General features: G+C 33.4%; 2 protein-coding genes across 3 annotated transcripts in view; one reads left to right on the forward strand and one right to left on the reverse strand.

Moving 5' to 3' along the window:
* Nucleotides 1-32: 32 nt before the first annotated feature.
* On the forward strand, nt 33-12,599 carry LOC106664487 (tax1-binding protein 1 homolog B-like). The gene is made up of 13 exons (XM_014390234.2): nt 33-316; nt 386-508; nt 3,109-3,313; nt 4,950-5,149; nt 5,220-5,459; nt 5,538-5,669; nt 5,736-5,936; nt 6,004-6,078; nt 6,147-6,207; nt 6,292-6,356; nt 8,750-8,810; nt 8,872-9,779; nt 12,124-12,599. The coding sequence occupies exons 2-13, from the start codon at nt 389-391 to the stop codon at nt 12,172-12,174; spliced, it is 2,319 nt and encodes a 772-aa protein (XP_014245720.1). The 5' UTR covers nt 33-316; nt 386-388; the 3' UTR covers nt 12,175-12,599.
* A 29-nt stretch (nt 12,600-12,628) lies between these two features.
* Nucleotides 12,629-14,857, reverse strand: part of LOC106664486 (cubilin-like) — a 33,409-nt gene continuing 31,180 nt past the window's right edge. For both annotated transcript variants that reach the window (XM_014390232.2, XM_014390233.2), the window contains exons 61-65: nt 14,650-14,815; nt 14,456-14,593; nt 14,283-14,380; nt 12,807-12,912; nt 12,629-12,716 (exon numbers count right to left, since the gene is read on the reverse strand). In XM_014390232.2, the coding sequence (XP_014245718.1) occupies nt 12,676-12,716; nt 12,807-12,912; nt 14,283-14,380; nt 14,456-14,593; nt 14,650-14,815 (549 nt within the window). In that variant the 3' untranslated portion in view covers nt 12,629-12,675. The remainder of the gene's footprint in view (nt 12,717-12,806; nt 12,913-14,282; nt 14,381-14,455; nt 14,594-14,649; nt 14,816-14,857) is intronic.

Raw genomic sequence — 14,857 nt, forward strand, 5'->3', positions numbered from 1 at the left:
TTTTATTAAGGCGATCAGTTGTGGTTTTCTTCGAGTTGATCTCCAATGGAAGCGACGGGTGGAGTTTTAGGTTTGAATTCTAGCGGAAATCGTCTCGAACGTTCTTTGGGTCAGACAGCGTCGCATGGTCGGTCGGAAAAGAGACGGGCGGAGTTACACGTTCCATGTTTCAGTCGCAACTCGCAACAAACTCATACGCATCGGCTGTCATGTCGAGTACCCTTTGATTCGATTTATGTCGTCTCATCTGTAGAAATCTCCAGTCGTCTAGGCGAAAGTCAACGCCGATCCGTGCCCATTCTAAAAGGAAAAAAGCGTGAGTTGGTGATAAACATTCTGGGCTTTTCTCTTTCGCCACTCTTCAGCTCTTGTTTTGCTTTTTCAGAAAATGGAACTTTCCGAGACACGGGAATCGCCGGACATGTCAAACAGCATTGACGGTTTCACTCACATCTTGCCAGAAATGGCCATGTCCTCGTCCATCTCTTCCAAATCTCAATACAGCCAGGTAATACATTTTTTTCTTTATTTCTTTCTTTTCACGACCTTTCCCGAGTTGTCCCTGAACTCGGAATGTGAATTACGTTATCTTAATCGCGATTACAAGTATCATCGCGTTCAGTTTATTATTGTGTGTAACTAATAATAAAATAAGTTTGCTATTCAAAAACTAAAATAAACATAGATTGTGTTAAAATAGATATTTTCCGTTCTGAGAAAGGCTAGATTTATCGAGAAACACACAGAGGAAGTAACTCAGCGATAATAGACGGACTCAGATCAACAAGTCTTCATCCTTCAGACCATACAGCACTACTGACGTTAAATGATACACCTGTAGATTTAATGTAGAGCCACTTGTACTGGACTAGTTAGGATCAACCCTGAAGAAACTCTTCTAGTGAATTGTTTCAATGCTAATTGAAAACAATCTAATAACTGAGGACTTAAACTTAGTAAAGATCAGTGCATTTGCTTGACTAGGAATCGATGACGACTAAACAAATCTTGTAGCTTTTATAACTAAACATTTAATTCAAGAGAACAGACATGTCATCATAGCTGAAATTCTGTATAAGTGAGGAACATGAATATTCTGCCTGACTAGGAATCAACCAAGAAAAAACAATTCTAGGAGTCTGTATAACTGATGACATAATCTAAGAGAAGTCACGCCTTCAGTGAGAAGCTGTGTTGGCATGAAGCCAAAATGCATATAATTGAAACAAATCACTGAGAAAAGGTGGATCCAGAGAAAGGATCAGATCAACGTGTTCAATCACCAGACCAAACAGAACTATCAATGTTAAATGACATACCTGACAACTTAATATAAAAACAGTGCAGATCTGAACAAAGGATGAACCCAGAAGAAACAATTTTAGTGGTCTTTATAACTGATGACATAATCTTAGAGAAGTCATGCCTCAGTGAGAAGCTGTGTTGGCATGGAGCCAAAGTTACTAATTAATTAATTAATTGGAATTGGTGACGGAGGACATGTTTGAGAGCCTCTTAAAATTAATTTACAAAATCAAAACGGAAATTCCTAATTGATCCACTGTTGATATTACAAACATAACACTAAAAGTTACTGAAATGATTTATCAATCAACCAGGAATAAACAATTCTAGCGGTTTGTATAACTAAAGATCTTATGTGAAGGAAAGAGACAAACCAAACGTAAACCAGCGAGAATAGACTGGCCCAAAAAAGAATCTGTATTGAGTAGATCAACAGGTTAAACTTAGTACAGACCTTATTAAATTCACTAGTTTCGTGGTCCGCTTGACCAATTAATATCTTACAATTAATTAAGGTTTTCAGTTGAGATAAAAAAGTCAATGGCACGAGCAGGATTCGAACCCACGACCTTCGGCTAGATACACCGCTACTCTACCACTTGAGCTATCGTGACCTTAATTAATTGTAAGATATTAATTGGTCAAGCGGACCATGAAACTAGTGAATTTAATAAGTTTAAAATGAAGTATACTTCATTAAAGCTCTCCGTGGCCATTTCAATTGTCTTCGAGAATCCAATCCGATTACACGACATTTGAAAAATGGCAAAAAGGAGGGAAAATTCAAAAGGTGTGGTTGAGATGGGAAGTTAGTGTCTGAGTGGATCGAGGTCATGATAGCTCAAGTGGTAGAGTAGCGGCGTATCTAGTCGAAGGTCGTGGGTTCGAATCCCGCTCGTGCCATTGACTTTTTTATCTCAACTTAAAACCTTAATTAATTGTAAGTAGAGAACAGTGCACAAAATCTTGACCTGGAATCAACCTTGACAAAACAGGGCAGACCTGGACTATAAATTAACTCTGACAAATCAGTGCAGGTATGCTTGACTAGGAATTATCCATTACAAAATGACTGCTGTGATTTCTTTAAATAATGGTCTAAACTTAGACAGATAAGCTGGACTACAAGTCAACCATGACCAAACAATTTTAGTGGTCTTTATTACTAAGGAATTAAACTACTTAAAGAAGAATGGTGAAGATCTGATAGTCCACCTGACACAAAGTAATTGAAGAAGACTAGTTCAGATCAGCTGAATTGCAATTTCATTCACTTAGAAAATAATTTTAGTGATAACTAAAGACTTTTAATAAGATTTTGATTTAAACAACGAAGAATTTGACCCAGAAGTGCTGATAACGAAAAGCAGAAATGCATCTGACAGATAAAAATGATGGGAAACGTCCAATTTGCATATTTATCACATCTCGGACCTCATGAAGAAATCTCACAGCAGATGAATTACTTGAAATAAATGCATGATTATTCAGTTATTTCTTTCAACAAATTTGGTGTGGGGGGGGATTTTTCATGTTAACTTTTTTTCAAATAAATTTGCATCCTGTTTTATCAGTTTGTTGTATATGCAGTTTGTAAGTCTACAGACTTATTGTAAAGTTTTTTTTTTTTTTTTTTTATAAAAATAATAATGTTGATAAGCCTCGACTTATAAAAAAAATCATGGTTCTTATTTGATGATTACAGGCCTTTAAAGGCATAAAAGTGAATGAAATTTTATAAAATTGATATTTTAACAATTATTAGACGACATTATTGAAAGAAGTTCTTATATCATTTTTCAGGTTGTCTTTCACGATTTGCCTGATGTTTGGCCAACAGATGGTGACATGGTCTGCACATATTCCTTGACTGACAATGTCCTTCCTCAATATGGAGATAAAATTGCATTGTTTAAAGTCGGATGGTCCATGGTGTCTGAATACATCACTTTTCAGAGGGTACCAACAGACTTGACCAAAAGAGAACGATTGTCTGTTACATTCAAAGGTAATGTGCTATTTTTTTAAATGTTTCTGTTAAAATAAAAATCAAATTATTGTTAATTATCAAATTTTATTGCATTTAATCAATTTGAAGTTAAACTTTTGACAGTAATCTTTGAAAATCGTTTAACTCTTGTAGTGGTGGTAGTCTGTTAAGTTATTAAATCATGATATATTATTTAATGTCATGTTGTAATGTTCAAGTAAGGAAGACAACTTTTATCTTATCTCCTATTAAATTTATATAAACTCTTGTCTGATAAATTACATATCATTCAACTGATTGATTCTGGTTTGGGTCAGAATAAATACAGAAAGAAGCTTGTACTACAACCACTAATATGTAAAATTTCTGTGACAATTTAACTAGTATTCAGATGTAATAACATTACTTTTTTTTTTATTGATTTATTTTATTAAACCAAATATATTATATATAGGGTATAGAGCTGGGGGTTGTGGGGTTAGAGTCCTGCTTGCAACAAGAATGTTTTCAGCTCAACCACGCTATTTAAAAATTATAAATAAATGTAAATCGTTACTTTGGTCAGATAGGACCAACTAAATAAAATCATATGAATTAAACCAAATGTTGCTTAGTGTGAGTGTATTTATTTACATAAAATATAGAAAGAAAAGAGATGAGTTTGCTGACAGAGTGATTATAAAATATCCTTAATTAGATAAGTCGTGTACTTTGTTTATAGGGTGTCACATGAAATCACTTAAAACATATTTTGTTCTCATTTTACTTACTAAAATTAATTTATTAGGTTTTGTGATCCAATTGACCAAATAAATTATTTTCAATTAATTAATATTTAATTAAGGTTTTGGTTGAGATGACGAAGGTCGTGAGTTCGAATCCTGCTTGTGACACTGACTTTTTTATCTCAACCAAAACCTTAATTAAATATTAATTAATTAAAACTAAAATTAATTTTTATTTGTTTGCAAAATGTTTTTAATGCAAAATAAAATTGAAAATAATAATTTGGTCATTGACAATGCAGAATTACGGTTTAGACCCTTGCATGAGGTGTGTTTAAAAAAAATTTGCCATCGGTCTTCCGGTCAGGTAGTCCTGTGGCCCATCAGGCTTTGAACATTTGGCACTATGAACTTAACAGGCTTTATTTTTCAAATGGTTCTGCTTTGCTCCCAAGCCGAAGAAAGTTTCAGAAATGAAAAGTGAGAAATTAGTGATGGAACAGAGTGGATCAACAGATGTCGAACATAAAATATTTCTTGGAAGTTTTTAAAAATTAAAAGTTGAAAACACCAACAAAGTACAAAGTATTTTATAAAAAAAGATTCAACCCTCAATTCATTTACTAAATACCGTAAATCCATAAAAATGGTATATTTTCATATTATTTTTATGCGTAAAAAAGGGAAAATATGAATTTTGTGCCATAAACCGTAAAAACCTGCAATTTTGTGCAAAATAAAGAACAGTGTCAAAAGGACATCTTTTCCAATTCCTGTGTTTAATTTCAACACCAAGTTATCAAAATATAAGAGAGATAAAATTAAAATATTAAATAACACTCCAGACTTTTTTTTATATAACCTAATAATGCTGAAAGTTTTCAAAAAAGGCTTTAAATAAATATTAATTTTATTTCCCTTTATTCCAGCTGAAACATTGCCTAAAGATGACAAAGAGATATACCAGTTGTGCTATGTTACAAGTGGTAACGTAATTGCTGGAGCCAGCACTGCTTTCTGTTTTCATAAGCCAAATGAAAATGAGCTTATGGGTGTTGAGGACCCGTTTAACCCAGGGCTTGTGGTTTTCAAGTCCCGGGTTGCGTGTCTGCAAAGTGAATTGAAAAAGGTTTGTCAAAAAAATCTTATAGAATAAAACTGCATTGCTTTATTTTTTCTCTTGTGTCACTTATTTACAGAAAGTTGAAGCCAATGAGTTGCTAAATATTCGGTATGAACTGCTTGAAAACAATTTTGCAATACTACAAAAGGAGATAATGAAAAGTGAGGAAGAGATAAGAACCCAAAAACAGATAGTGGCCGAGTTGTTAGAAGACAAAAAGGAAAAGGAAAGTGTACATTTAAAATTTGAAGAAGAAGTGAGAGCCCAACAGCAAAAAATATCTGATCTAATAAAAGAAAATGAAGAACAAAAGAAGGTATAATATCCTAAATTCTAAAATTCAACTTATTTCATTACAATCAAGGTCATAACATTTTAATTGAAATTTTGGCAGGCATTGGAAGAACAACTAAACACTAAACAAAATGAATACAAAATTAACAAGGAATTTGCTATGCTAGAAGCTTTGACTATGAAAGAGAATGAACTTACTAATTATGTGACAGTTTTGAAAGCTGAGAAGAAGGTAAAATGATCACAACAAAATAATTTTATCGATTTTAATGGGTTTGAATCACTTTTACTGTTGCAGGATTTAGAAGAAAGGCTATGTAATCTTCAGATACGTGAGCAATCTAAATCAAGTAAGGAGAAACAGTTTACAAAAGCATTAAATCTTATCAGTGAAGAAAACAAAACCCTGAAAGAAGAGAAGGACAAGGTGCTGCAAGAGCTACTGGAAAACAAACAGAAACTCCTTTCATTAATTTCTACATTGAGGTGTCTTGAAGAGGTGAAGAAATTTTACCTATTATTGTTATCTGCCTGAAGCATGGAAATATTTCATATATATATTACAGGACAAAGCTCATTCAGACAAGAGAACCGAAGAGATCGTTAGGCTTAACAAACAACTAGAAACAGAATCAGAAGAAGTAAGCTACATCACCATAAAAAAAATTACACTAATATCTACTCACTAATAACACTATTATTATTTCAGATAAAAAACAAACACGAATTCCTCACAAAGATTTTAACCATAAAAGAAAATCAGCTAACAAGTGGGCCATATTTTTCCTTGTTAATTGCATGTTTTATTTTACCCATAGATTATGGTATTACATAACTATTTTTTTTTCTTTCAGAAATGGAAAACGAAGTCAAAACAACTAAAGAATCCTTGAAAGAAACACAAGATGCATTGGAAAAAGTAAGTTTTATGCAAGTTATTAAAACCAGACATATAGTAGATTTTAATTAGCAATTTTAAAATTTGAAGGAGAGGGATTTTAAGGTGCCCTAGATCTATCATGGAACCCCTATAAATTATAGCCATGCCCTGGAAAGTGCCCTTTTTCCTGTAAGACTAAGCACTTTCCTCGGTGCCTCTTTCCACACCTTTGATGTGGGAATTGCCTTACCAAATGGTTAATGCTTCACATTCACAAAGAATATATGATGATGTCTCTGGTTCCTCCTGATAGAGTCAGCATGTTTCTGTTTCTGCTTTTCCCATCTTTAATTGGTAGTTAAGAGGGCAGTAGCCAGTATAGAGGCCAACAATTTTCCTCAAAGCCTGCTGAGAGATAAAGACGAGTTCCTTCACCTTCCTTTTTGAGAGGTTTATAAACCTCATATCTCTGGTGCGTTTGTCCATGTTTTTCTTTCTCAAGCCATTTCGCCAATTCCAAATCAAGCACAAACTCCAGTGAATCTAGTTGTGGTTCTGATCCCATGAGAAGGCTGCTTCTTTTTTGGTTAATTGGTCAGCCTGTTCATTTCTTACTATACCTTAAGGGCTATGACATATATAACGATTTTAACCAAAGCGTTTAAAGCGGCAGGTTTTCTTGTAGCTGACACACTAAACTGTTTTAACTAGCGGTATAGTGTCAGTTATTTTAAAGGAACTGACCAGTCTCAACCGTGTTGTTTCCCTATATTGTCAATTATTATAGTGAACTATATTACTTTTCATCTCAACCAAAAACTGGTTGAAATGAAAAGAATAATTGGAATAATTAATATAGACAATTATGACATAAATGTGTTAATCTGATATGACACTTCTTCATTACAAGATAAAAGCAAAATTGAAAAAAAAAAAAAAAAAAAAAATGGTTTACGTGTAGTTGGACACAAAACAGATACATGTGGCGGCTGATGGAATACTACACCCCACAATTCCAGGAAATACACTTTCAAACCTACTCGGGGCGGGGGTTGTCTCATCAACTCGGTTTCAAAACTGCCCTGATACCCACCTGTCTGTCATGTCCCACTCTCAAGAAAGAAACGATTTCGACTAGATTTTCCTTTTGGTAAATGCTTCGGTTAAAATCATAGCCCTAACCCGTTCATTACACACCGATTTGTAAAGACCCGAGATAGGAAAAAATTTTTTCTTAAGAAAATTGCAAAATGTCTTGGTCATATTGCAAAAGGGTCTTCACAGTAACATGTCAAAGCATTATTGACCTGTCAAAGCCTGGGACACTGATTCAATTCCCAAAATACCCCTAATATCCAATAATAAGCTTTGCAACGCTTTTCTAGAAGAGGTGTGTCATTCTGGAATGACATCCATATATGAGAAGGGTTTATTATACTGTACTATAACAATGACTGACTAACAAATGTGTTAATGTCTTGCAACCCACATTAAAATGATTTTGTGTTTTCTTAGAGATACTATGCAATTTAGGTCCTCCAAGGCAAGATTGGAACTGAAAGCACTTGTATTTAGTGCATTTATAGCCACCTGACTGTCTGAAAATCTGTTCACCTTTCATATTTTTGTTTATTAACTCCTTTGCAGAGTTTTATGGCATGGACCTCAGCTTGGAAAATTGTTGGAATTAGTCCTAGCGGTTTTGTTGGAGTATATTTCAGTCCTTTCACTCCTACACCTCCATGTTTGATCTTTGATCCATCTATGTACCATATTAAGCTCATTCCTGAACCTCTGGGCTACTTTTTTTGAAAACTAAAACCTAAGGCTTGTAGGGGTCTATCAATGTTGAGTTTTTCTCTCATTTTGTCAGGTACTGTTATAACCATCTCTTTCATTTTAATTATCTCTGGAATGTTGTGGTGGCTTCTCTCTAGATCTGGATTTATTTACTTGTATCTAAGGAGTCTGTTGGCACTCTAAAATAAATCCACCTTTTGTACATAAATTTGTAAGGTTCAGTGCGGTTTCCATTGTTGTAGTGGGGCAGGTTGCGTAACCCCTATTACTTTAAATACATTTTGTAGACTGTAGCTTGTTCTGTATTTCCTTGTTTAGTTTTTTCGTGTTTTTATTGCAAATCTTTGTCCAATGCTTAGTAGTGTGTTGACCTTATGGAGTATGTGGCTGACAACTAGATAAACCAAAACTAGACGCAGGTGGTTTTGATCAAAATTGGTATAAGTCCGTTTCCAGAGCTCAAGCTGTGTTTTAGCATTGACTAAAAATTTAATCCTTCTACTAAGCTAACTTTACCTGTTTTATACATGATAATGTGATAGTCATCATGCATATCCCTTTCTATATTTACATATTTTATATCATCTAAAATGCCCGTAAGTTAAAGTAATAACTTCATATTATTTCCTCAGAACAAATCTGAAATGAACAGTCTACACCTACAGTTGAATACAAAAGATCTAGCTTTACAAGGTATGTAAATTAAAATTTAGTTTGTTTGGCATTTTTATAAAACCGTTTTCTCTTTTGAAAGGTCATCTTAAAGAGATTGCAAGATTGAAGGATCAAACACCAGCTGTTTGTGAAGATGAAGATGTTGAAGTCCTCCGTGTAAAACTTGTAACCTTGCAGGCACATCATGAGATCTGTGAAGAGCGGATAAAATGTTTGGTGAACCAATTGGATTGTATGCAGTTAGATTATGAGAATGAAATTGGTGTTCTTTCCATTCAAAATGATGAGAATAAGGCCAAAATAAAACAACTAGAGGAAACAATTGCCAGTATGGTGAAAGAAAATGAAAACAATAAAAATTCTTTTGAAGCTTCCCTAACTGACAAGTTGTTAAAAGTAAAAGAAGAAAAAGCCAGTTTAAGCTCTGAACTTGTTCAGGTAAGGCATGAAAATAAAGAATTAGAAAGGGCGCTCCAAGAGGCCAAAGAAGGCAATGCCGCTCTTAAAAGTCGGACCAAAGTGCTTGAATATGAATTAGGCACTTTGAGGTCTAACAATTCTCAGGCACCAAAACCTAGTTCAGAAGCGTTGTTTCACCAGCTTGAATTATTTAACAAAAACATGCCTAATATTATCACATTAAATAGCTTCATAGCTGAGCAGGCATTGATTTTTAAAGGAAATCTGGAAAAGGAAAGAGAAGAGAAAATGTTTCTTCAATACAAAATTGAAAATCTCTTAAAAAGTGACACTGAAATGTGCCAAAAATACAAAGAAATGGAAATGAAGTACAATGCGGCTTCTCTACAGAATTCAAGGTCTCTCTCGAGTGAATCGGATCAGTTGGAGAAAGTTTTGTCGGAAAAACAAGAACTGGAGGTACAAGTCATGGAACTGAGAAAAAATTTGATGGGCACAATAAGTGTGGGTTTCACAAAAGACCTACACCAACAAATCGATTCCTTGAAAGCAGAGATAGCACAAAAGGTAATTTAGTATGGTAGTGCGGTTTCATATGTATAAATTTTAACCTTTTCTGGACTGGTTTTTGGATGCTAAAACGTGTCCCCTGCCAGTAGCCTCAGCCACTACGTTACCCCCTTGGCCTGATTTATTTTGTATTATGCATCGAATTTCAAAGTGTTTACTTTGTATCACTCTTACTCCTTTTATGTTGCATTAATTATGTTTGTTTGACAGTACATTCCAAATATTACACTTTACAACAGAAGTAAGTAAAAGGGAAAAAAGTTTTATTCAATTGAAAATTTATTTGTCTCATTTGACATTGAAAATCGGTTTGATTTTAAAACACAATAGCCAAAAAACAAAATTAATATTGATTTCTGATTTAGATCAACTCTACACATGTATGTAAATATTGTACATTCACATGAGTACAGAGTTGGACAAAAAATATATATTTATTATTATTGTTAAAGGACAACAAAAACAACATATCCCGAAAATTACTGTGCATGTAAACAATATAAAACTAAAACTGAGGCTACTTGGCAGACAACAGGCAAAAACTTCGAAAGGCAATAGTGTGTAGATGGTAGGGAGGGTAGAGGTTTGAGAATGGTAGAGGCGAGAGGTGGAGGAAAGAATTACATTCCTAATGAGACAGATGTTGTGGCCAAATAGTTTTCCAGAAAAAGTCGCCATTTCGTAAAAATTGTGAGACTAGATTGTAAACAGAAGGGGGAGAAAAGATTGGTTCATCGATGATAAGGACGGGAAAAAAAGGGTGTGTGGGATGTCCCCTATTCGCTTCCGAGGTGTATACTACACATTGGATACAACCTCAGCCTTATACATGCTACGTGTCCAGCTAAAAAACTCCTAAAAGGCTAAAAACCACAAGGACAAGAAAACTTGTCACTGGGCCTGGGAGCGGACATCACAAATGAAATATCTTGTCACTTGTTCCAAAAACATTAACAAAAGCATGCCTTTTTGCCCCACAGTTGTGTTACATAAATAAATTCGTACTGTTTTAAAAATTACGATGCTGAAACATCTCATAAATTAAAGTTCAACATATTATATCTTAGTAGGCAGTATAGTTTACATTTTGTGCGTGCACATATGTTATACTGTTTCAAATAAAATTCATAGGGGATCATCTAGAAAGCAGCCCGCGTAATCTCTGAAAATTTCATAAGAATCTAACAAACAGTTTTGTTGATATAGCTGCGTATGTGGTTGTATGTTTGTGCATGCGCAGGCTGTACCGTTGATCCGATTGGGATGAAATTTATAGGGGACCATCTAGAAACCAACCGGCACAATCTCTGAAAATGCTATGAAAATTGGTCCCATGGTTTCAGAGTTTTGCCAGTTAGAGAAACCACAGACACGGAACCAAATTTGTTCAGAAAGTTCCGAAACGCAAAATGCGAGTGGAAATTTTGATTTTGGGGATAACATTTTTTCAACTTACGGACCCGATGCCTCGTATCATTTTGGTAGGGTGTGCGCATCTGTTCGTCATCCAGTGCACGCCACATACACTCGCACAGTATGTATCACAAATCAGCATCATAATCACAACGCCTCTTTTGCTTTTAATGCTTTTTTATGAGCAATACCATATAACAAGTTGTTAGTTAAATTTTATGAACAAAACCATGAAATAAATTGTTAGTTAAATTCGTTCTATCAATTAATGGTATTCTGGTGTTTTGATTAATTTTCTGCCAAACCATTTTTCGACCAAATGAAACGATTTTTATAAAAACCCGTGAATTTTTGTTCTCATTTAATTTGGTTTACATTAAAGTAGCAGGTTGTAATTAATATCACCCCAAAAATACATACAGTTTGAATTAAAAATATGAGTGTCCTGTTCTTTTTTCTTTGATTGTAGTCAACACTATTCGACAAAAATTTGGACAATGGGGAACTTGGTTGCATCGTGTAATGTAGAGTAGGATAGCCATTGCGGCCAGATGGAAAATTGTATATAGAATTTGCGACGGGTGGCTTTGGTTGACGTGTTTCATTTTTTTGTTTGGATGTGTTATTTATATTTAACATGTTAGACCATTTTGTACGTATTTCAAATGTAATATTACTGTTAATAATTTACACTGAGGATAAGATAATTATAGTTAAAATAGAAATGGTACTACAGATGAACCTTAGTTTGGCCACATCTCATCACTTTAAGAAATGACCAAACAGCACATCAATCCCTCCATCGACTGCAAAAGGAAACTCAAAATTTAAAATTGAAAATATAAATGATTGAAGTGATAAAAATTAAAGATCATATTATTCTAAATGTAATTGTAATTTCTGTCATTAATCACTGTTTTTATTCTAGGATGAAAGAATTCTAAATCTGGAGAAAGCAGTCTTTTCTGCATCGCTTTGAGGATGTAATAGTTATCTTCGTTAAAAAGTTTATACAAATACCATAATTTTATTTTTGGACATATTTTTTTCTTGTTTTTTTTTTTTAAAGACATTTCCTATTTTAAACATATTCGTTTTGATCTATGTAAGTTTATTTAACATTTTTAAAATAATATATTTGTAATTATTCGTTAGAATTTTTAATGACTAAACCTATGATGGTAACAGTTGATAGCCGCATAGAATGTGTATCCAACTAATTGTGATATTGTTAAGTGCATAATTTACCTTATTACAATAATATTTCCTAAAATTATATTTCTTTCAGTTAATGTTTTGTCTATTGAAAAAATAATTTGTCAAATGTATGGGAATCAGTTGTTTAGTATTGAAAATATATTGGTGTTGAATTAAACTGTATTTGTAAATAAATATATTAACGAGGATCATTTTTGAAGAACAAAACCACTTACTACAATTAAATTGACTTTATTATACATTTTTGAAATTAAAAGTAGTCTTAACGTATAACCAATTTCACTAGATTCTCCTTTATTGGTCCTGTTAAAAGAAAAAATTATAAATTACAAGATTATAACTAAACATTCTATACTCTATACTTTGTTAGTATTGACAAATAATTTTAATTACTGGTGGATTCAAAAGTCGCAGAAAATCCGATTCCTCCATAATTAAAAGTTGTTTCATAAACGAGAAGAACTTTGTTTGTCCGGCCAGTAAACAATGCCGGTTCATCCTGTAAAAGTAAAATCAAATGAAGCAATAGTTAAATAAGATAATAGGTATTGCATATAATGTTCGATTTGTTTCGATTCATTGGAAAATTCGAGACGAATTGAATTTTAAACATTATTTTGGAGTGGATCAATGTGCGGCTGTAAAAAAATTTAGCTTAGTTTTTGATTGTATTTATTTCATCAGGGCCTGTAGGTTTGCAACGGTTACAATTATACTCATTTACCTGAGGTGGATTAAGGCATAATATATAATTTTAAAAAACCACAAATTTTAATATAAATTATTGTAATAAAAGGACATTTATGTAATTTGGTAACTTGCTAATGAATCATTTTTAGAATTTTATAAATCAGTGCAAAATCTGGCTTTTCCAATACCAAAATATTTGCATCTATCTTCGGTTCACCTAATAACTATCTAAACAAAATCATACCCAACCACTTACTGTGAGTAGGAATATCTTTTTTAAAAAAAGGGATTGAACACACTAATCACTACAGGTCTTTGCATGGTTTGCTCTTATTAAATGGATGTTTTGAGTATGGTGGATTTGTGGCAGAATAAAGAGTAGTCTATGACTACTGTTTATAAAGTGAATGGTGACAAGAGTGGCATAATACTAAATCCCCTCATGCATTGCCAATTCTTTTCACTGTGTGTAAAATTTAAGTTGGTGATGTATTTATTAGCATGAATGAGAGACCTCATTCGAACATTGAATACCCTGAGTACCACCAAATTAAAAGGCTTTTCATGCCTGCTTATTTCTTATTGAGTGAATGTATTAGCTTGAATGTTTTGACTATGTGTAGGTGTGAGGCAGAATAGTCTTATGTTTATGGAGTGTGACAAGGCACCGGCCTAATATTAAATACCCTGGTGACTTGCCACTTCTTTTTAACTGTATATGAAATTTAGGTTTGTTATGTATCTATTAGTGTGAATGAGTTCAAAAGTGAGTACCCTGAGATACTTAGATTAGGTGTACAATAGTGTGTGTGAGATAAATATTTTATGAGAGATGACGTCTACAATTTAAGATTGCAATGCCCACTTATGGAAGTGCTTCATCTCTGCTACTGCCAAAACGAGATGTAGAAAAGGACATGACACCATGGAAGCCAGCAGGCCAAAAAAATTAATTAATTATATAATAATGCATAACACGTATGAAAAGGTTAAAACTGAAATGTAATCAACATATAAATAAAAAGGTCAACTCCAATCCTGCTGTCCAAAGTTAAATAGCATTAATACAAAACACAGAATGTACACGAGATGATCCATTCCAACATAACATTTTTGATTATTTCTACTTTCATAATACTGAAAGACTTAATAAAAAGATAAAAAATCACTACTACTTACATCACCACAATATTTTACCCTAAATTGTTGGTTTTCGTTAATAATGTCAAACAGTTGTAAGTAGTCAGTTTGGCAAGAATTAAGACTTAAACCAAAAGCTGAAAATTTTTGAAACAATTTTGTTAGGTTTGTTTCATTTTGCAGTACTTCTTAAACAGATTTATGTATACCACCTTTGAAAGTTATCTGAGGTACAGTATTAACTGGGACTTCGATCAGCCACTTGCACGACAAATTTTTCATGTTACCGGGGTAAAATGGACTGGTGAAAGCTCCAGCGCTGCCGACCAACTTTCCTCCGCATCCTTGCCCTGTTGATAATTAAATATTAATGATAATGAACTTAATGAACTTGATCTTGCATTACCTTTATCCGTCGAGGTATAAGAGAGGTCAAATATTGGCTGTTGTACCGCACGTTTATTTACCTTAGTTTGTACGACGACAAAATTATGAGGTGAAAATATTGGCATATTTGGTGCATTATGACCACAAATTTTTTTAAGCTCAGTCAAGTTCTTTCCGCTTAACACCTATAAATTAATATAATTCATTCCAATTTATTATATGTATGT

The sequence above is a fragment of the Cimex lectularius genome, unplaced genomic scaffold (assembly GCF_000648675.2).
Source record: "Cimex lectularius strain Harlan isolate CLEC.00 unplaced genomic scaffold, Clec_2.1 scaffold13, whole genome shotgun sequence".
Taxonomy (NCBI): Eukaryota; Metazoa; Arthropoda; class Insecta; order Hemiptera; family Cimicidae; genus Cimex; species Cimex lectularius.